This window comes from Galeopterus variegatus, unplaced genomic scaffold (assembly GCF_000696425.1).
Source record: "Galeopterus variegatus unplaced genomic scaffold, G_variegatus-3.0.2 Scaffold3, whole genome shotgun sequence".
NCBI lineage: Eukaryota > Metazoa > Chordata > Mammalia > Dermoptera > Cynocephalidae > Galeopterus > Galeopterus variegatus.
Window position 1 is genome coordinate 87,438 of NW_007726114.1, and position 22,126 is coordinate 109,563.

At 52.5% G+C, this 22,126-nt stretch overlaps 1 protein-coding gene across 3 annotated transcripts in view; it reads left to right on the forward strand.

Moving 5' to 3' along the window:
- RGS12 (regulator of G-protein signaling 12) overlaps positions 1-22,126 on the forward strand; it is a 97,784-nt gene that overhangs the window by 64,018 nt on the left and 11,640 nt on the right. For 2 of the 3 annotated variants that reach the window (XM_008567757.1, XM_008567820.1), the window contains 10 exons: positions 8,996-9,165; positions 9,795-9,887; positions 10,917-11,060; positions 12,683-12,862; positions 13,210-13,363; positions 15,356-15,432; positions 17,083-17,277; positions 17,564-17,637; positions 18,170-18,296; positions 21,275-21,371. In XM_008567757.1, coding sequence (XP_008565979.1) covers positions 8,996-9,165; positions 9,795-9,887; positions 10,917-11,060; positions 12,683-12,862; positions 13,210-13,363; positions 15,356-15,432; positions 17,083-17,277; positions 17,564-17,637; positions 18,170-18,296; positions 21,275-21,371 — 1,311 coding nt within the window. Of the gene's footprint in view, positions 1-4,019; positions 4,769-8,995; positions 9,166-9,794; positions 9,888-10,916; positions 11,061-12,682; positions 12,863-13,209; positions 13,364-15,355; positions 15,433-17,082; positions 17,278-17,563; positions 17,638-18,169; positions 18,297-21,274; positions 21,372-22,126 lie in introns of those variants that run through there. The other variant, XM_008567874.1, reaches the window with a different exon arrangement.

Genomic DNA, 22,126 nt, shown 5'->3' on the forward strand with positions numbered 1-22,126 from the left:
AGACTGCATTTCACTCTGTGAATTTTATCTGGAAGAGAACTGTGGATAAATACGGAACTCCAGTTGGTAGGTTGGTTTTTGCAGTGGTATGGGTTGGTAAGTTCTTAAACTCCTTTCTGTGTAGGCTAGGATCGAGCAGATGAACAAGTACCTCAGGGCCCTGGGAGCCAGACCCCACTGCTGGGAGAGAGCTCCATGCACAGAGAGGAGCGGGTGAGAACCTATGAGCTCACGGTTTTCAGTAGGTGTATAGAGGTAGAAATAGATGCGTGAGCACCCACATTTCCTAGCTCCATCCATGGGGAGGGCTGGAGGCAGTGGCCGTCCAGTGGCAGTGAGCAACCTCAGGTCCAGATCGCGGTGTCTGTCACCACTCTTCAGTAAAAGGAATCAGGCTTCTTGGAGCAGGGGATAGTTCCTGGGCTGGAGCAGGGCAAGCACAAGATGAGCCTGGATCTTCTTTCACACCAGAAGATAAGCTGTGCTCCACGCATGGTGAGGACTTGTCAGAAGGACCCTGGTGCCAGCCTGAAGGAGCCTGTGGAGCGTATGCCATCGACTAAAACAAAGATCCGTGGGGTTCACGCTGATGTAGACAGTGAACTCATAACAGCGGGTGGAGGCGTTGGGATGTCATTGGTGGTTCTCACTGAAATAGGGGCACAGGCTTGATGAGGAACAGATGTTTCCAAAGTCTCGAGGAGTTCCCCCACAAATGTCACTGCGACGAGAGGGACAGAAACTCTGCAGTGGAACACCTGGTGTCCTAACAGATGTCAGAGCAGATGTCACCAACGTTGCCATAAACTGACATCCTGCACATCCTTGGAGGATGCGGCGTCACTTCTGGGGTGTTCCTGCCAGATCACAAAGAAACGTCAAACAAACCCAAATGGAGGGACAGTCTTAAAAAATAACTGGCTTCCTTCAAAGTCTAGAAACACAAAGAAAGGCTGAGAACATCCCAGATTAAAGGATACTGAAGAGACAGTACAACCAAGTAATCCTGAGTTCGATCCTGGATTGGAAGAAAAATAGCTGTAAAGGACATGAATAATGAAATTGAAATAGGGACTGTGTTAAAATTTCCTATGTTAATAACTGTACAAGGTTATAAAAGAGAATGTCCTTGTTCTTAGGAAACACACACTGACATATTTAGGGGCAAAGAGGCATGCTGGCCCCAAATTAATCTCAAATTGTTTGGGAAAAATCGTGTGTGTGTGGGAGTGAGTGTTCAGAGAGAGCAGGAGGAAGGTGGGGAGACAGAAGGTCACAGCAAGCAGAGCAGAGTGCAGACCCTTGGTGGATCTAAGTAAAGGGATTGAGGTTCCTTTCACTATACTTATAACTCTTCTGCGAGTTTGAAATGATATCAAAATAAAAAATTGCCCCCCAAAAGGATGGTGCCGATTACCAAAGAAAAGGGCCATTTTAGTGCAAATGAGGGTGTTTGTCCCACGCATGTCACTGACCATGCACCCTGCCCCCATCTGGTCTCATAACCAACAGGCCCCTCACTGGGCGCTGCTGGCTGGGCCAGTGATGGCTCCCATGACTTAGGCATCTTCACTCAAACTGTCCTCACAGCAGTCCCATGAACACCCAGCGAGCCTCGGATGCAGGGACTGAGGCCCCAGAGGACATGGCCAGAGAGGAACAGAGCAGGACACAGGCCCAGCTGGTGGCACCAGGGCTCAGGATCCATGCTGCCTGCCTCCTGCCGCCTCTGGATGGGTTCTGTGAGGTGTCTGCCTGTGCCTCAGAAAGTACGTTCAGGGCAGGGGAGGCCCAGTTGAGGCTAAGCTTCATCTTTAAACCCTTTTCATGTATTTTTTTTCCTTGGGAAATGTTGAAATTGGTTTAATACCTTTTTAATAGAACCACAAAGTTGTGATTGTTTATGCAGCAGTGTCCATCCAAGAATCTGCTGCAGGGTCAAACCCAGCCCCTGGCCAATTTTGGTAAATAAGGCTTTATTGGAATACAGGCATGCCCATTCCTTTACAAATTGGCTAAGACTGCTTCTGAAATTGCTTCAGAGACTGTAATTGGCCCAGAAAACTGAGAATATTTATTGCCTGGCCTTTTACAGAAGAAAGTTGCAGAGCCCTTACCTGTGGTGTTTGTAGGAAATTTCCTAACCCTTGAAAACCCTAGAGACGGGTGCAGGGATCAGTCTGTGGGCAGGGAGAGCAGCGGCTGGGCGAGGTGGACTTGGTGTCCTCTCTCCACAAAGGGCCAGGCCCTACAGCATGACACTGGCCTCCGGAACACCACGGGGTCTCCAGATATGTCTGCAATTGATTTGGCATGTTTTGCTTTGACATAAAAATGCTCCTTATGATTCAAAAATGGTTCCATTTGGTATAGTTGCTTCTTACCTAGCTAAATGTGTTCCTTATGCCACGCAGTTTTTATTGATCACCTTCTCATTTAAAAAGAGGTTTTGTGTTTATGGGATTTAAAAACTTTTAATTTAGACATGTATGGAACTAAGAGTTTAAAAAGCTCATAATTGTTATAAAAAGTCACCGGTACTTATTTTTCCTCCACAAGGCTAGCTTAGCAAAGAACCAGCTGCTAAAGGAGGGTGGCATGTCAGGAGGCCCCGGGCTTCATCTTCGGCCTGTGCCCGAGTCTGCCCGACTGAATAATTCACCTCTGCTGGCAACAGCAGCTGCAGGTCTTTGCTGTGAATTATGCATGCATCTTCTGCAGGGCTCTGTGTGCGCGTCTTGTTGGCTTCCTCTCCATGAGAGCAGGCAGGGCAGAGCTGCCTTTGTCAAGCTGTGTGCTGGATCACTGGAGAAACTGCAGTAATTTGCCCTCCTGGGAAGCGTGAGCTAAGGAACAATGTCCCGGTGTGTGGCCCGAGCCTTTGCCCGGGGCTGCCTGGGCTGTGCCGGCTGACCCTGGTATGGATTCAGAGGGGTGGTTTACGGTGAATGGTTGGAAGTATTTGGTTAAATGGCATCACAGTGGCTCTTATCAGCTCTACCCAGGTAAAGTCCCTCATTCCGGTCCGTGCTCCTTGTCATGGTTGTCAGGGGCAGACTGACTTGTGCGGTCTTCAGGTATGTTTGCTGGGGGGCATCAGGTCAGCAGAGTGGGAGGACCCTGCAGGGGTGCCTGTGCCGTGACCAGCTCCACACCCCGACTGGGAGTCGTGACTCCAGTATTTAAAGTGTTTGACATTCTGACTTGGATGAGATATTCCGTTGAGATAATAATGGAATAAGGCCACGTGTTATAGAATTAATTGCAAACTTTTAATTTTAAGGTATTCTTAAAATTTGTAATATGTAGTCTACATGTTTAATCAACCAATATAAATGTGGCTTTTCGAGTTTTCAGCAAATCTGAAACAGGCTTTAAAAAACTTTCTCACCAGGAAGGTATTTCTTTGTCTCAAACTGGTCAATTGAAAAGAAAGACCCCATGACAGTAACAGAAACTAGGAAATGTTTTCTATAGTGGTGATGTAAGTCGGGTGTGTTTCATGGGTTTCTTTTCTTCTCTGGCTTAGAATACAAGTGTGTGGGTTTCCCGCAGACACGTAACACTGGAGAATCAGGCAGATAATTCCAAGCAGGCCAATGACTTACAGGCACACTGGCGTGTTTGTCTCACTGCCTCATGGTCTGGCCTTGTGTTTGAGGTGGGAATTGTGGCTTTTGCAAAGCAGGCCAATGCTGCTTTGTGTCCAAGGTCAGGCTTACATAAAGGTGCACTGTTTTCCTGAGACAAGAATAGTTCCAGAGCACACTGAGGTGTTGTGAATCATGAAATTCATCATTGAAAATGGGTGTCAAAGAGGAGATGACTTTCTGTGTGTGCTGAACCAAATTGAGAGGAAGACTGCTAAGATTTTGTGACCCACATGAGCGTCCCCTGCCCCAGCCTCTCTCGCTCTTCTGTATTCTGCAAGTCATGTGCACATATTTTATCCAAATAGAATCATAAAAAGTCATCAGGAGATCTTATGATTTAAAGGAATTCTGTATTGACATTTTTTATGTAGCTAACGACTGTCTCTAATTTTCCCACTTTGAAGAACGTGTGTGTTCCTAGAGATTTGACTGTCATAAGGGAAATGGCTGGAATCAGATAGGAAGGCATGTGCGCCTGCATGTTCCGCCTGTGCCCTTGGGGAGCTGGGGGGCCTGGTCATGATGCTCCTCCCCATCCTCAGGCAGACAGTCACCCAGAGCATCTTTTTACTGTCTCCTTCACCTCCTGTGTCCTCGTCCTTCACTCTAAGTCCCTAGTGCTTGAGTCAAGACCCACATCCTGGTTGTGGTCTGTCAGGAAGGAGTTACTGGGGAGTCATCTGGTCCTTGCATCGTCGTCTGAAGGAGATAGATGGGGTTGTGTGAGGGTGCTGTGCTCACCCCGGCAGTGCTGGTGTGCTGTCAGGCAAGAGCAGGCCCCAGCCCTTCCATGGATGTGGTTTATTTGCAGCCAGAGTGACTTGTCTCTTCATTTCCTGAGGGTCCCACCTGAGCGGGTCCCTGAGCCTGGGCTAGACCCAAGAGAGGGTCTGGTGGGCACGCAGCCCCTGCGCCCCTCCGGCCCCTCCCTGTGTCTGCTCTCTGCAGTTCTCCTCAGCACTGGAGGCTGCGCCTGCTCGGGTACTGGTGTGATCTGTCTGTACACAACGTCCATGTCTGCAAGAGCCAGGGCAGAGCTGACATGCACCTAAGAATACACTCAGAGGCCAGCGTGAGGACACTTGGTGGTCACAAGAGCCTAATGCGCCGGGCCGGTCAGTCATTTGCTTTCTTTAAAAGATTAAAGTTTCTTTTTTGATTAGACCTTTAAAGTGTCAGTTGTTGATTTTTGAGTCTTATAAAATATTTAGTTTTTGGCAAACCTTATAAAAATGAGTTTAGTCAACATACGGATCATCTTTCACTTGAAATTTATGTTCAGTCGGCATTCATTCATTTATTCTACAAATGCATGGCACCTCCTGCAGCCAGCGCTGGGGGAGCAGCGAGCACAGCCCTATGCACAGCTGGCCCGTAGTTGAGCGGGGCTGTGGGGCGGGAGGCCGGCCTGGTGAATTTGCAGCTGCACAGTGGGGAAGCCCTGCTCTCCTCCCCACAGCCCGCGTGCCCTGGCAGCAAGGGAGGCAGGGGGTTCACATCACTGTACGGAGCCGCCTCGACTTATGGTGGGCTCGTGTCCTGATAAACGCAGCGCAAGTCAAGAAGTTGTAAGCTGAACCATTGTAAGTTGGGGACCATCTGTACTAATGTTGTTGGAATCCAGACACCTTTTACTTGAGAAACGACAAACCTCAGCACACTGGGTAGGGGCAGCTGTGCTGTCTATACCTTGCAGTGGGTCAGCCCCCGTGCCACCTGCCCTGCCCACACACCCAGGCCCCTGCACCCCTCAGCTGGGTCCCCAGTGGCAGCCAGAGGGTCCTGTGGGGAACTCAAGGCCCTTCTCACCTTTCCTGTGCTCGTCACTGCCCCAGGGGTAAAAGCCACACTGCTCGGGTGCCTGTGGCCCTGCAGCTCTCCTGTGTGTTGGCTAGCTGTGTGCTGTGCATCTGCTGCCACAGGCCCCTTGCGTGTGCTCGTCCTGTTGCAGAAGGCACTTCCCTGCTCCCTGCACTTGGCTAACGTCAGCTCATCCTGAGAAGAGGCTGCAGCAGCAGTGTTGTAGTGCTCATATTTTATAGGGCATTTGAAAAACATTCTTTTGTTTTGTAAGCATCACCTTCAGTTATCAACATAAAGTGCAGGAAGGTTGGAGATACCGTTACCCTCACTTGGGGAAACCGGAGTCCCCGGAGGCCACACCCAGAAAGTGTGTGAATTCTGTCCCCCCACCGCCCTTGCTTTTTTGTTCCAGTCACCTCCCCCCAGCCTGGCACTCAAGGAGCCCAGCAGAGCCTGGACGCCAGCTGGCCTCTAGTCCTGTGTGGGTTTCCTATGGGCAGGAGTCAGGTGGAATAACTGTTGCCGCCTGTCAGGGACGTGATCTCAGCCACTTAGATGCAACAGGACAGTTTGCAGCTTTTTTTTTCCTGGCGGCTGGCCAGTACGGGGGTCCAGACCCTTGACCTTGGTGTTACAACACCGTGCTCTAACCATCGGGCTAAACGGCCGGCCCCTAGCTTAAATTCGCTTTAGCTGACTGTAGGGGAGGCTGAACATTCTTCTCCATCCAGGCCTCCTCCTCGCTGACGGCTCACAGCCTCTGCTTGCGTTACTGACTGCTTTTACACCGATGTGTAGTGCTCTTACGTAGAAAGAAGACCAGCCCTTGGTCTGTGTGAAGCGTTAGGTGTACTCTCCCCAGTTCCTTGTCTTTGGACTTGGCATGTGGTGCTTTTAATAGATTTAAATCTCTGTGCTGCCTGCCGTATCCATGTTGTACTTCTGGCTCTCGGCTTGTGTCTTCCTGAAGCTTTTCGCACTCAGATACCTCGAGACATTATCCTGCATTTTCTTCCAGCATTTCTCCAATTTCATTTTTTACATTTAAATCTTTGATCCAAGTGTGATTTATTTCAGTATGTGTTGGAAAGGAGGGGTCCAACTTGATTATTTTTTAGATGTAATCTTCCCCTGCCCCCTACTCTCTTAATCATGAAGTAAACATTTTGGGGTCTGTTTCTGCACAGCTCTGCCATCCCACCGTGAGGACTGTGGGTTGTCACATGCTGGGATGTCGGGTCGAACTGGCCCTGCCTTGGTGCTCTCTGTGTTTTGTTTTTCTGTTATTTCGTGTTTGCTCTTCCACGTGGACTTTCACACTCAGCTAGTCCAGTCCTAACAGAACGTCTGTTGGAAAGCATATAGGGATTATATGTTAATTTAGGGGAATTAATATCTGTGATGTTCTGCCCCTAAGTGCTCAGTTACTGGACACATGTCACACATAAAGAGCTGCCCCTCCCTGGAACCCAGCCCCAGAGCCAGCAGGAGCAGGATCGAGCAAGCGAACACATGTGAGAGTGTGTTTCCACCTGCACACTTGTGAAATGGGGCACTTTCCACATGGGGAAGTCTTGTATGTTGTGATTCTTTCAGCTAGGCATTTCCAGATGGTTCCGTCACATGGCAGAATTGCTGAGTTCAGTGGAAGCTTCATAGCCTCTCATTCTGGCTCCGAGTGGCTCCCTGACAGTGGCCGTGTGCCCTGTGCTTGCTAGTGGCGAGTTCAGCCAGCTCCTGTGTGACATCCCCCTGCCCCCGCAGCCTCCCCTGGGCCTCAGCGAGAGCTGGTGGCCAACGCTGCGCCAGTGCTTTATCTCAGAAAGAGCAAGTACCGTACGGTGGATCCAAAAGGAAAAGGAAAGTTGTGCTTTCCTGGTTCTGTTGTATCACTTCCTTTGAGTCTTATTTTAATTTTTTCTATAGTACTTTAAATTGTTTGATTGCTCTTTGACTTTTTCCTTTCTTTTTTAATCTAAATGTTTTTTGAGCTTTGAGTGATTCCTGCTGAGTGCGGCCTCTGGTTGCCACATGGTGCAAAAGTTTTCTCATGGCCTGTGGAAGTCTGCTCTTCTCTCCTGGAGGTCTTCTCTTCTCTCTGGGAGGTCCACTCTTCTCTGGATGAGTGGTGTCAGCACTGGGACCTCCTTGGAAGCCCTTCGGGCTCCGGCCTGGGTTGCAGGCATGGAGGATGTCGGCCAGCCTCTGCCCGCTGCTCTCAGTGAGTGTCTATGGCCTGGGCTTATTCTGGAAGATTTAGCATCACCTCTGTCCCTAGAGGGATTGATGTGCTTCACTGACCCCCTGATCAGTCTCCTCCCACCACTGGTCCTTTGTAGCTAATAAGACACATTTTAATGGTTGGCCCAGAGCTGGAGCCAGTTAACTAGTCCACTGAGATTAGTCCTATGACCCTGACTTTGCAGCATGGCCAGCCCAGATGGCTTGTCCTGTGCACTGTGCCATGAGTCAAGGCCATTTAGTGCTCGGAACAGATGAGGGGCAAAACAGGAAGATTTGAGATGATTTTTCATTAGGCTGCTGAAAACATTTTGTCAGGTGACTGTATTAGTCAGCTTTGCCACAGAGAGTGCAGTAGCAGACCAAACCCAAAGCCCAGAGCCTCCTGACGGCACAGAGTTAGTGGCGGCTCCTGTCCTGCCTCATCTGTGACTGGTGCCCATGTGGGATGTGCTGTGGCTCACTGTGGCAGCATGTAGGACGGCTCTTCAAACTGTAGCTCTGGCTGTGTCCCGGCCTCTCAGGCTTCGGTGGCTAGGCTGCCCTTTGGGGGACAGGGACACCCACTGTGCTGCTCACAGCATGGAGACAAGGGGTGTCCTGGGTACTTCCCCTTCTCTTTGAGAACTTACTTAGAAGATAGTGGAATCAATGGCTGTTTAGTGCCATTTTGTAGATAACTCAGGAGCAAGCCTTCTGGGGTACGTGTCATGATGTAATTGCACATTGGGATCACCTACAAATGAGCTGTCGAGCTCACACGTGTGATTCAGTCCTCAAAAGTGGATACTGCACCCGAACACTTTGTATTGAGAAGTAGCCACACGCAGAAAGTGCACGTCTCGCTCCGTGTTGAGGAGGGTGCCTTGTCTGCAGCCTCTGCTCACAGGGCTCGGCCTGCCCTGCCACCAGCACTGCGTGCACTGGAGCCGTGGTCCTTTGTGCTTGCTGCCTGTGTGTGCACTTCTATTCAAGGCCACTTGCTTCTCCTGTTCTTCTCCGTGGCCACAGCCTGTCTCTGCCTGAGTAACAGTGTGTGTGAGAGCATGTGCATGCATGAGCATGTGGGCGTGAGTGTATGGAGCTATACAAGGCCGTGCTTGGCATGCTCACAGCTCTGTCCCTGTGTCCCCTGCATGCTGAGCAGGTTGCAGGCGTGTGGTGCCTGTGCTGACTGAGCAGGTTGTAGAGAACAACTTGGCATGGGTGCCCCGGGGGCCTCCCATCGGGCGGACAGGGTGCCAGCTGGGTGGGAGTGGAGGGCAGGGGTGCAGGTGCGCTCTGTGCTGGTCCTGCAGAGTTGACCGGCGCTGACCTGAAGGACTGCGTGAGCAACAACAGCCTGAGCAGCAATGCCAGCCTCCCCAGTGTGCAGAGCTGCCGGCGCCTGCGTGAGCGGAGGGTCGCCAGCTGGGCCGTGTCCTTCGAGCGCCTGCTGCAGGACCCCCTCGGAGTCCGCTACTTCTCTGTGAGTGGGAAAGAGCCTCAAGGCCAGCTGGGGGGTGGCGGTCTGCACTTGTTGCTGAGGCTGCTTGAGCAGGGTGCGTTGCTCACCCTCAAGCGGTGGTGCTCCGCAAGCCCCCCTGGGCTCAGCCAACCATTGCGGGCCTCTCGTCCTCTTGCACCTGCTCTGAATCCTTGGGCCTGGGGGAGGAGGGCACCTTCTCAGCCCTACCTTCCTGCCCCACCCTGCACTCCACAGCCCACTGGGGAGAGACCTTGGGGCTCTCCCTGCTGTCTGCCTGAGAACTCTCCAAAACAAGAAGCACTGGAGCTTCCTGTAAGTGCTCAGAAGCCAGGTGCTTGCTGCCAAGTCCCGCTGTTGAAAAAAGATGTTTAGTTCTTAAGAAGACAACTGTGAATGCGGAGCAGCGGCCTTAAAGTGTTGGGCAGCTTTCAAGCTTATCTTTTAAGGCCCTTGGGTAAATCATCCAGAGGTGCTTGTAACCTTGTGGTTTCTGCAGAAGGTAAAAACGAGAAAAAAGTAGGCATGAAGAAATAATCAGAGCTCAAGTAGAGGACAGGCCACACAGAGTCACTACCAAGTTATTTTTTCTTGATCCTTGTATCAATGTTAATTGATGGTGTTTTTCCTAGGATTTTCTAAGGAAGGAATTCAGTGAAGAAAACATTTTATTCTGGCAGGCCTGTGAATATTTTAATCATGTTCCTGCACATGACAAAAAAGAGGTAAATTTCTTCATGCCTTGGAAGTGTAGGTTGTTAAAGAGCAGGATGGTTTCATTATCGGTTAGTTTAGCATGTGGTTAACATCTTGTACAGTCTGAAAAGTTGATGTAAAAATATTTTTACATGATTTGGGAAAAGTCATTTCTTTTTCAGAATACATTTTAAAATATATATGATATTTAATTTTGCCTAAACATAGTCTATGTAAATGCCTTTAGCCACAGAACATTCATCAGCAGACGTGTTGCTACCCAGTATGTTGAAATTAAGAGGAAGGAACGTGTGCTTAAAGGGGAACTTAAAAGAAAGTCCAAGCAGAAGAGTCTCCCTAGAATCAATTTTTGCAGCTCCTCCTCCATGCCACACGTGGAATCCCGGCTGGTCCTGGTCCCCAGCTGCTCTTTTCTAAGGTGGACTGTGGTCCTCGGTTCCAGGCCACGGATAGATGAATGGTCACCCCCACCCTGGAGGCCTTCCCCATCTGCTCTTTAGGCTCAGAGGTTTCGCTTTCTTGTGCCCCACTTTACTAAGAGCAAGCGTGTGAACCACCATGCACAAGTGCTGCACATGTGCAGGTGCCTCTCCTGGGGTAGCAGCGCCCGGGTCTTCCGAACACCTAAAGTATCCACTTAAAACATTTGTGAAGGGGCTGAGTCAGTGATATTTCACCCTGGCTTGTGCTTTGATTTATTTATTCAAGTAAGAAATTTTTTTTTTTTTTTTAAAGATGACCGGTAAGGGGATCTTAACCCTTGACTTGGTGTTGTCAGCACCACGCTCACCCAGTGAGTGAACTGGCCATTCCTATATAGGATCCGAACCCGTGGCCTTGGTGTTACCAGCACCGCACTCTCCCGAGTGAGCCATGGACTGGCCCTTCAAGAAAGAAATATTTATTGGGGCCCATGAAAATATGTCTCCAGTGCCTGGAGCTGTTGGTCTTGGGAACACAGCCATGCAACAAGTAGGAGCGCATGTGTGGAGGAAGCTTGCAGGCCACATGCCTGCTCTGACGTTTTTACCTGTCAGCTTTCCTACAGGGCCCGGGAGATTTTCAGTAAATTTCTGTGCAGCAAAGCCACCACCCCAGTCAACATCGACAGCCAGGCTCAGCTGGCCGATGACATTCTCAACGCCCCTCACCCTGACATGTTCAAGGAACAGCAGCTCCAGGTAACTCTGTGTGCCTCACCTTCTTTTGGGGAATCCCAGCTAGGGCTCGGGATGTGGGACCCATTGTGCAGGAGAGCTGCAGAGGGGCATGAGCCCATCTTGCCCCACTGGGCTCTGGCTCAGTGGGACACAGATGGAGTTTGAGGATTTCAGGAGAGCCGTGATCTAAGAGGTCCTGACCAACTGTATACTGTCTACAGATGGCCTGGCTGTTTACACTTTTACATGTATATATACATATGGATTTGTGCAAAGTCACATACTCATGGGGGACTGTAATAGTCCATTTCTGTTTCTTATAACATAAATACCCAGACTGGGTAATTTGTAGAGAAACAATATTTATTGCTTACAGTTTCAGAGGCTGGGAAGTCCAAAGTCCAGGGAACACATCTGGTGAGGGCCTTGGTGATGGTGACTCTACAGCAATGCAGGGTGTCATGTGGCAGATGGTGGAGCTAGAGAGAGCGAGCTTCTTATGTGCTCTCCTTTTAAAGCCATCAGAATCACACACATGACCACCATTAAACCATAAATGGATCAATCCATCCACTACAGCACGGTTCTCACAGTCAATCCAGTCACCTCTTCCAGGCCCCACCTTTCAGTGTCTGTAGAAGGACTTTCCACACACTGTCTTAATGCTGTCACAGTAGGGATTCATTTTTTAATACATGACAGTGTGGGGGACATGATTCAATCCATAGCAGTGGTGATGTAACTTCCTTTAATCTTAGGACATCACTGTGATGAACAACGTATGCTAGATTTAATCCTATTGAGAGCACATGTTCCGCGGGCCTCTTCATAAACTATTCTGTTGCTAAGCCATACGAATAATGTCTTAATAAAATTGGTGGAGAGGGGCCGGCCCGGTGGCGCACTGCTGTAGTGCGCCGCTTGGGAAGTGCGGCGGCGCTCCCGCCGAGGGTTCGGATCCCACATACAGACCGGTTCCCGCTCACTGGCTGAGCGAGGCGCGGGAGCAGCACCGAGGGTTGCGATCCGGTTGCCGGTCCCGGGCCGGTACGGGGGCGACACTGAGGGTTGCGATCCGTTGCCGGACACGGAAAAAGACAAAAGGAAAAAAAAAAAAGAAATTTAAAAAGGTGACAAATACCACAAATACCATAAAATCTTTTTTAGAAAAAATATATTACTATTATTGTTGTTATTAACTGACCAACCTATAAAATATTTTATTATATTGTTTTTACTTAATATTCTTTTATCATACAAAAAAAAAAAAAATTGGTGGAGAGTATTTTCAAGGCCTTGCTTGCACGAGAGTTCCAGTCGCTCTCGGTTTCATTTGTGTACAACACAATAGAGGTCCCAGGACCGCACATCACCCTTCCTGCCCTTATGAACGCTGTCGGAGCCTGCGAACCGTAAGAGTGGTGGGGGCAAGGCTGGCTCGTCATGAGGAACAGTAAGCAGGCAGAAGAGACCCTGGAAGACAACGCGAGACTGCTCTAGGGGCCCGTGGGTGGAGGAGGGGCTGAAATGGTGTCCTCGTAGAAGAGGCCAGTTCATGCTGTAGGTCTCCACAAAACGTGTGCCTTCAGAGCTGCACACTTCAGTTGCTTCTGTAACTATGTCGTGTTGCGTTTGCTCCCCAGATTTTCAATCTGATGAAGTTTGATAGCTACACTCGCTTCCTGAAATCCCAGCTGTACCAAGAGTGCATCCTGGCGGAAGTGGAGGGCCGGGCTCTCCCCGACCCGCAGCAGGTCCCCAGCAGCCCGGCCTCCAAGCACAGCATCAGCTCAGACCACTCCAACGTGTCCACGCCAAAAAAGGTACCCTTCTGCTGAGACCTGCCTCGGCCACTGCTGCGCCACGTTCCATCAGATGGAAGCCACTCTGTGGGAAATGAGAGCACGCGCCCGTGTCAGTCTGTTCCTTCCCCAGCAGTGGGTGGAAGACGTGCCAGGGACATGGACATCCCAGCTGTCCCATGCAAGGCCCGCAGGGTGGAGGCTCTGGTGTGGTTCGGTAGCCTTGTCAGGGCTGCCCCTTCAACCTGTTGGGGGGTCGCTTTCATTCCACAGAGGACTCGGGTTAACAGCTCAGTGTTCAGTCTCCATTTACATTTAATGTAACAGTAAAATAAATTGTTTTAACAAAGGTTTCCATTTGATGACAGTTAAGTGGAAAATCGAAATCAGGAAGGTCCCTGAACGAAGAACTGGGGGATGAGGACAGCGAGAAGAAACGAAAAGGAGCATTTTTCTCTTGGTCAAGGAATAGGAGCACGGGGAGGTCCCAGAAGAAGAAGGAACACGGCGACCATCCAAACGGTGTGTGGGGTCAGCCTGTTCCGTCACAGGCCGCTGTCCTGGGTGGCAGGGGAGTGGGTTGTGGGCAGGCCGTGCATTGAGACGCGGCTCGAGGAGGTTCCCTGAGTGCATAGGAAATGCCACAAAGTCTGGGAGCCTGGCCCTTGGAGCCAGTGAGCCAGGGTGGAGCAGGACAGCTTGAGTCTCCCAGAGAACATGCTGTGCATTCCAGCCAGCACCCGAGGCCCGGCCCCGCAGTGGTGGGCTGAGCATCCATGTTCCTCTCCTGCTTGCTGCTTGCTATAAAGTGACAAGTGCTTTTGGTAGAAAATTTGGAATCAAGTAAAAAGAAGAAAATACAAATGTTCTATCAGTTGTCCACCTAGATGGCATCTTGTTTTTCCCCCTAGATGTTTTTCTAGATACTTGTACATGCACATGTGCCCTTTACATTTTTTAAAAAATGTAACACCATAGCTTACATATCAAGCATTTAAAAAGGTATAATTCTTAAATACTATAGTTCTTAAAGGTGGGCCTGGCATGGATAGCTGCTGGGAAAATAGGATAGTTTAGTCAGGTCCCTCACCTCAGGTCCAGTTGGGGGTGGTTCAGTAAACAATTGGTGTGTACGTGGGTGGAGTTAGTGCACCTGCACAGTGCCACCACCTTGGCTGATTACTGCCTTGGGCGGCCACCGCCACAAGCAGCCATGCTTTCCAACCTATGGCTTCCGAGGTCCTGTTTGCCGGGTACCTAGCTCACAGACCTGCATGTGAGGGATCTGGTGACCCAGCCTGACATGTAAAGAGTTTGTGACCCAGTCTGTGAATGGGCTTGAGGGGTCTGTGAGCTCCAGACCCAGCCCTAGCTCGACAATTGGCTCAGTTGGCAGGATTACGGGCAGGTAGAAGAGCCCGACAACTGGCAACACCGGCAGGATTCTGACATTAGCCATAGCGCGACAGTGGCCTATACTCCTGGTTGTGCTGTGAGGCGATCTTTTCAAAGTGAAGGCAGCAGGCAGTTGTAGAACTCACCTTAGTGAAAAGCGAGGCCACCTGGGGGATGGACTCTGTGCCATGAGATGGGGCCGGGCTCCCAAGTGCCTGGGAGCTGAGGTGAGTGTCTGCTCTAGAGTCTGTCCATGCGAGCAGGTCCCCATGCCTGGCAGATCTTTAGAGAGACATCTGGACAGGGCTTTCGAGTCCTGATTGTAGGGTACTCTCCAGAATTCAGGTGTTCGGCCTCAGATGGGGTCTAGGAATCTCCCCCTTTGAGAAGGTGGGCCATGCCCCACTGCTATGACAACCCCAGAGCCCGTACACAGCAGCACGGTTGGGGAGTAGGGCCTGTGTTTTAAAAAGCCCTTTCTGTGTCAGAGTTTTTGGATTTTTAGATTAGTTTAAGGTTATGGTTAGTACGAGCAACAACTTACAGTTGGTTGTTGGTTCATATTTGCACTTCAGAGGAAAAAGATGTGAATTAGTCATCGACAAAGAGCAGCCACTGGCCCAGAGCGCTGCTGCTGTCCACAGAGGGACGGTTTTCGTTTAGGCCCAGAAACTGCATCTTGAGATAAAAATTCTGGATTGAATGAGGGAGGGGCAGGCTGGCCTGGGGCCTGTGTCTGTCGATGCTGTGTCGTGAGAGCACACTGGCGCTGTCTGTCGATGCTGTGTCGTGAGAGCACGCTGGCGCTGTCTGTCGGGACAGCTTAGGAGCTGGGCTGTGGCGGTGACCGAGTGGAGAGGAGCTGCTCAGCGGTGGGCAGGGCCGGCTAACCCTGACCTTGGCATTTGCGCTTAGGAAGACGCAGCTCCATCTCGGTGAGGCGGGTGGTGCCTGGCAAGGGCTTTTGGATGTCTGTCTTCTGTCCTTCATGTCTGTCTGTTCAGCCTAAAAGGGGTGGGGGCGAGGAGTTGTGGCCACACAGATGGGATTTCTGTACTAAGTGAGGAAAATTGAAGCTGCTGCTTCCAATTCACCTGAGTTCCTGTGTTTCCCATCAAGACTCCCTTCACGCCAACGGAGGCCTGTGCCGCCGGGAGTCCCAGGGCTCCGTGTCCTCTGCAGGGAGCCTAGACCTGGTGAGTAGCCCCCCTTCCCTGGTCCCAGAGGTCACAGGGAAGAACCAACCTGTCTCTTATGAGAAACCCATGTTTACAAAGCCCAAAATTCACTTTGTAAACATGGGGTACGAGGCCCGGGACAGCAAGGGCCCCAGCCTCGTCGTACCCCAGCCCAGGGTTGCTGAGACAGCATGAGAAAGTATTTCACATATGGGAGAGGTGTGCTCCTTGAGTACTGGAAATATCTCCGGATTTATTTCTTAATCCCTTTGTTTTAATTTAGTGAGCATTTTTTGAACTCGCCCTAAGAGCAAACCAAACGCTCCAAATCCAGTGCCGTCTTTGCCGTGCCATGTGAGCACCCCCTGATCCAGCGATCTCGCATTTGTGCATCTGCTGCTCCCCCGACCCCCAGCCCAGCTGGGAGCCAGGGCATGAGCCCTGTGTCCTGCCTCGCCCCGTCTCCCCGACACCCTGCCATTGCTGGCTGACTGCTGGTTCTGGCCCCCATTTCCAGGCAGGCTGGGGGAGGGCCTGCTCGTGTGTTGACTGTGGTCTGATATGGATCATGGAAGACTGTATCGGCTGCCCACATCTTAGTTATGTGAAACTGTCCAGCAGCAATTAACGTAGAATGTTATTTCTTCTTCACTTCCACCAAACAGCACTTAAAGCTGTAAGGATTCACCATGTACCAGTTAGCTGTTGCTGGCTAAAATGCCCTCCCCACCCCCGCAACTCTGTGGCTTAAACCAACAAATACTGCTGCACTGGTGTCTGTGGGTCACTGGTGTCCTGCCCATCCTGGCTGTCCCGGGTCCCCTCACTTCCGTGTCTGGCCCTTTGCCAGCTGTTGATGGGGGCGGTGAGGCTGGCTGGACCACATGTTGTCACCCAGCAGGTGGCTGGTCCTGCTCCCACTCTGGTCTCAGGGACCAAGAGGGCCAGCAGAGCATGCGGCCTCCTGGGACCAGGCCCCAGGAGCCAGTAGGAACCCTCCTACCTCACCCTGCCAGCAAGGCCCCAGGTCTGGGATGGACACCACCTCCTTAAGGGGGAGACCGTGGACACAGGGAAGGAAGTAGTCAGGCCACTCTTGTCGTTAGTCCACCACCCTGCAGACTAGTTCTCTGAAATGATGCTTGGGTGTGAGACTTGCAGACCATCAGGAAGAGACAGTGGTCGTGAAATGATGGTGAAGGAGTCTCAGTTAGAAATCACATGTGGGAGCTGCTTCCACCAGGACGTGATAGTGTAGCCCCGAGACTCAGGAGGACCACGTACTATGTTCAGGCGGCTCCTCCTCGCTGAGTAGCTGACTGCTTCTGGTTGGAGAGGCCAGGGTGTGACCATGCAGACAGCATGTGAAGGGCCATCCGAGCAGGACGGTAGCTGTGCTTAGATTAAGAGATTGAACAGCGCCCGCAGTTACAAGAGAGGTGATCGCTGTTCCCGTGGTAACAGAAAATGATGGGGTGGACTGTTCGTGCTAATAGTACTGTGTAGACAGACCCTGAGGTCGAGCACGTGAGGGGCTACATGGGGGTGGTGAGAGGGGTGTGGGTTTTCCTGAGTTCGTGTAGCTAGGGCTGGCCGGATCTTCTCCAGGAGGGCCTGGCACCCCCATAATGCTGCTGCTGCACAGCTGCTTACCTCCCTGCTCCCCAGCCGGAGGCCTGCAGAACCTTGGTGCCTGACAGGGACAAGACTGCAAAGCACTGCTGCATCCATCTCCCGGATGGGACGTCCTGTGTGGTGGCCGTCAAGCCGGGCTTCTCCATCAAGGAGATCCTGTCGGGACTCTGCGAGCGACACGGCATCAATGGGGCTGCTGTGGACCTCTTCCTGGTGGGCGGGGACAAGGTACGGGCTCACACAGGTCTCTGGGCCCCTGTCTGAGGCTGCTCCCCACGGCATTGTTGGCCTCAGCACGCCGTCCTGTGCTCCCCACGTGAGCACTGTGTTGGGGGCGGGCCCTCTAGTCACACCTGTGCTGTTGGCAGCAGTTTGCATGCTAACACCAGGCTGGTGTTGAGAGAGCCACAGCTGTCTCTTCTGTTCCTCATGGCTCTGCGCACCCTGCACATTGCTCTGCACTCCGAGGGTGCTTGCTTGTTCCTGCTTTAATTCCAGTCTTTTTGTTCCGAAGCCTCTCGTGCTGCATCAGGACAGCAGCATCTTGGAGTCAAGGGATCTGCGCCTAGAAAAGCGTGCTTTGTTTCGGTAAGAGAAAAATGCAGTCTCCATTTGTGTAAGGTTTCCAAGAGCCTCCCAGAGCCTCTGCACTCTGCTCCCGGCAGCCCTGCTGTTCTCTCCCTTACAGAGTAGGTGGCAGGCGTCCCAACACCCCTGTCAGGAGCTTGGCAACAGGACACTGGGGCTGGGGGATGGCAGACATGCGGCAGCTCCCGCGAGCCCATGAGCTAGAGGGGCACTCTTCCTTCCTGTCCCACAGCAGGGAGGGAGGCAGGTGCTGGGCACCCCATGTGGGGGGTCGGGCCGCCCTGCAGGGCTCTTCCTGCCTGTGAAGGACGAGGTCCACGTCGTGGCTCAGCCCAGCCGTGCATATGGGAACATCCCTGCAGACCATCATCTGCTCACAGGAGAAAGGTGCTGAGCGACCAGAGGCTGGGCCAAACGGCGCGGCACAGCAGGCGCGAAGCACCGTGTGCAGTGTGGGGCTGCAGTCTGCCCTTGGGACAAGTCTCCTACCAAAGAGCCATGTGTGTGTGGTCAATGTTTTCATGCCCCCCAGGCTGGACCTCGTTCCTATTAACCGGTCAGTGGGACTCAAGGCCAAGCCCACCAAGCCTGTGACGGAGGTGCTGCGGCCTGTGGTGGCCAAGTATGGCCTGGACCTGAGCAGCCTGCTGGTGCGGCTGGTGAGTGTCACTGCACCAGGAAGCAGCCTGTCACAGGCGGCTCCTCTTGGTGGCCTCCGTGTTCTCCAGGAATGAGCTGGGGCTCACCCTCGCCCTGTGTTCCTCCCTAGGTCAGAGGACGTGGCCTTTGGGTTCCGTCTTCTCCTTCTCTTGAGGGGAAGTGATCACTCTTCAGTTGTACCTGGTCATTTGAAAAAGGATTAACATGTGACATGGTTTTTCTCCAGAAAAAACAAAAGGAGAAACAAACAAACTCTGAACTGTCCCCCCCATTTGCAACTCTGATCAGACAACACAGAGCTGATGGCTATCTAACTGCACGCCTGCCTGCTCGGTGCTGTGACCCCTCAGTACACGCCTGCCCGTGCTGTGCCATGGCCCCTCAGTACACGCCTGCCCGTGCTGTGCCGTGGCCCCTCAGCACACGCCTGCCCGTGCTCTGCTGTGACCCTTAAGTATACGCCTTCCTGTGCTGTGCCCTGACCCCTCAGTACAACCCTGCCCGTGCCATGACCCCTCAGTACACGCCTGCCCGTGCTGTGCTGTGACCCTTAAGTATACCCCTTCCCGTGCTGTGCCCTGACCCCTCAGTACAACCCTGCCCGTGCCATGATCCCTCAGTACACGCCTGCCTGTGCTGTGCTGTGACCCTTAAGTACACGCCTTCCCGTGCTGTGCCGTGGCCCCTCAGTACACACCTGCCCGTGCCATGACCCCTCAGTACACACCTGCCCGTGCCATGACCCCTCAGTACACGCCTGCCCATGCTGTGCTGTGACCCTTAAGTATACCCCTTCCCGTGCTGTGCCCTGACCCCTCAGTACAACCCTGCCCGTGCCATGACCCCTCAGTACACGCCTGCCCGTGCTGTGCCCTACCCCTCAGTACAACCCTGCCCATGCTGTGACCCCTCAGTACACGCCTGCCCGTGCTGAGCTGTGACCCTTAAGTATACGCCTTCCCGTGCTGTGCCCTGACCCCTCAGTACACACCTCCCCGTGCTGTGCTGTGACCCTTAAGTATACGCCTTCCCGTGCTGTGCCCTGACCCCTCAGTACACACCTGCCCATGCTGTGACCCCTCAGTACACGCCTGCCCGTGCTGTTCCGTGGCCCCTCAGCACACACCTGCCTGTGCTGTGCTGTGACCCTTAAGTATACGCCTTCCCGTGCTGTGCCCTGACCCCTCAGTACACACCTCCCCGTGCTGTGCTGTGACCCTTAAGTATACGCCTTCCCGTGCTGTGCCCTGACCCCTCAGTACACACCTCCCCGTGCTGTGCTGTGACCCTTAAGTATACCCTTCCCGTGCTGTGCCGTGGCCCCTCAGTACACACCTGCCCGCGCTGTGCTGATGGCTAAGGTGCATTATCTCTGGTAAATTTCCTAATTCTCATCGGCACTCAGGGATTTACAAATTAAATCTGGCATGTTTGACCGGTGCCCTCCATTACTATGTGAATGAAGGTTCGGAAGAAAAGTGTGTTTGAGGCAGAAGGTCAGAGGGCGTGGGCTGGGTGGTCTCCTGTCCTTTCTCTATGCCTGTCCCCGGAGGGCATTTGTGGCCTGGCAAGCGACCCGTGCTGTGCTCTGTGCTCAGCCTGGGGCCCGGGTTTCAGGGCAGCTCTGGCCTTGCGTTCTCCTCCGTTCCTTATCAACGTCACTGGAGCTTGGGCTTCAGGTATTTTTAGGGTTTTAATTTCCTCTGAGACCGATGTCAGAACGTCCGAGGGCTTTGAGGTGAACAAGAGACTACTAAGTTATTTATGGCACCAGCTCTGAGGGGCCTGGAGCCTCCTGTCCCCCCCGACTGCCCCCTCCCAGCAGGGTTCATCCTAGAGTCCAGAAAAGTGCCAGGTGGGGACAGGCCTGGCTGGCCTCCAGATGAGCCCTCTACTCCTGCTCTACTGAGACCCTGAGCAATTGCTCCGCCCCTCCTTGCCTAAGTGTCCCTTTCTGTAGAAGGGCTAGTCCTGGTCGTGTGCCCATGGGGTTGTTGTGGGACTTGCAGTATGGGAGGGCTGGCTTTTTCTTGGACTCTTCTGCAACCCTCTTCAGTGAGTTTTGTGGACCCACCAACATCCAGGAATGTCATGAGTGATGCGGACCCTGGTAGTGGGTCGCCCACGGCTTCAGCCAGCAGGTAGCCGTGCTCCTGCTGCTCAGCAGGCTCTACTGTGGCTCCCAGCTGCCAGCGTGCCCCAGCCTGGCCCTGCCCTGCCTGCTGCAGGAGCCTGTGGTCACGCCAGGTCTGGCATGAGGTCATTTCTGTTCTCCTGACTGACAGGGAATTTAAAATGCTAAACTACAAGTTCACATTTCTTGTTTTGAACTGTGATTGAGGTCCATGAATAGCAAGATTGTGTACCAAAGGAGAAGAGAGCTTCCCCAGAGCAGGAGCTCTGGTTCTGTAGCTAACGATACTTCGTTTGGATCTTGCACCTGTTCCTAAAATTCTCTCCTTGCTTCCTTATTTACAAATAACATTTTGCTCTCAATAGTCACCTAACAGCGTTCGAGGGTCAGCAGAAGGATTTTTAGGTAAACCATTATCCCAGTCGTGAGCAACGTTGAGAACTTTATGCCAACTTAAATTACTCTGAGTATTTTTACACCTATTTGACATTAAATTTGAGGGTTATGGTGTTTTCAGTGCTGTATTTACCCAGTGCTGTTCTGCCCCGGGTCTTTGATTCTGCACAGAGTAGGCAAGCAGAGAGAGCTGCCCTTGCAGATCTTTAGGTGCCGGCATGCCACAGGCCTGGAATGCCTATTCCTCCACGTCAGGAATCTGGCCAGGCCCCAGGCCCTTTGTGTGGGACCCACGTGCATTGGCTGGACAGCTCTGACCCCAGGGCCTGCTGGTGTGTGATTCTGTCAAGCCCTGAACAGTCTTGCTCTCGGTGGCTGGATCACACGTAACTGTCCCAGAAAGTGCCAATCTTGGTAAATTATTCAGTGTACTGTCTCTGCCTCTAGAGTGGAGAGAAGGAGCCCCTGGACCTTGGTGCCCCTATATCCAGTCTGGATGGACAGCGGGTCATCTTGGAGGAGAAGGACCCTTCCAGAGGAAAAGGTGAGCGTGACTGGCATGTCACCCTGGTCCTCCAGCCTCCGAGCCCTGCAGCCTGGTATTGACCACCTGCTGTCTTGTAACTGACAGACAAATGGCCTCCACTGGGGTTGGGGCCTCACTGGGGCTGGTCACCCCTGCATGGCAGAGTTTGACCCTTAATGCAGTGTTTCTCAAACTGGGTGTCTAGGGGCTAAGACCAGTCCAGCCCTCCGTGTGGAGGAGGAACCAGGACTGGCAGAATAAGGACCTTGACCTCCCATAGTGTTGGCTCAGCTGTAAAAAGGGGTGATGGTCCCTGGCCCAGCCACTTCCAGGATTGCCCGGAGGCTCTCATGTGCCCACGTGTCAGAGCATTTTAACTAGAAAGTGCTCGAAAGTGCCCTCTTCTTGGGAGGCCTTCGCATCACCCAACAATAGGGAAACAGGGACCCCAAGGGCCCATGGCAGCCCAGTCTGGGCCTGCTGGTCCTTTGTCCAGTGTCCTGATCTGGTGCCCTTCCCTCTGGGCACAAAACAGGAGGTGAAGACGGTCGGCTGACTGTGCTCCGCCCAGAAGGAGCTGTGGCTGTGGACTCAAGTCAATGGACCTGTTTTGTGTCTCATTGCGTGTGGCGAGTCTGGTGGGTTACAGAGCTATTGCCCCCACGGGCCTCGGTTGCCACAGTCCTGCCCTGGGAAGCTGGGGTCCGCACAGCTTGGAGCCTTGCACTGGGCTGGTGCACGCCGAGCTGTGCTCCAGGGCACTTGCTTCAGAA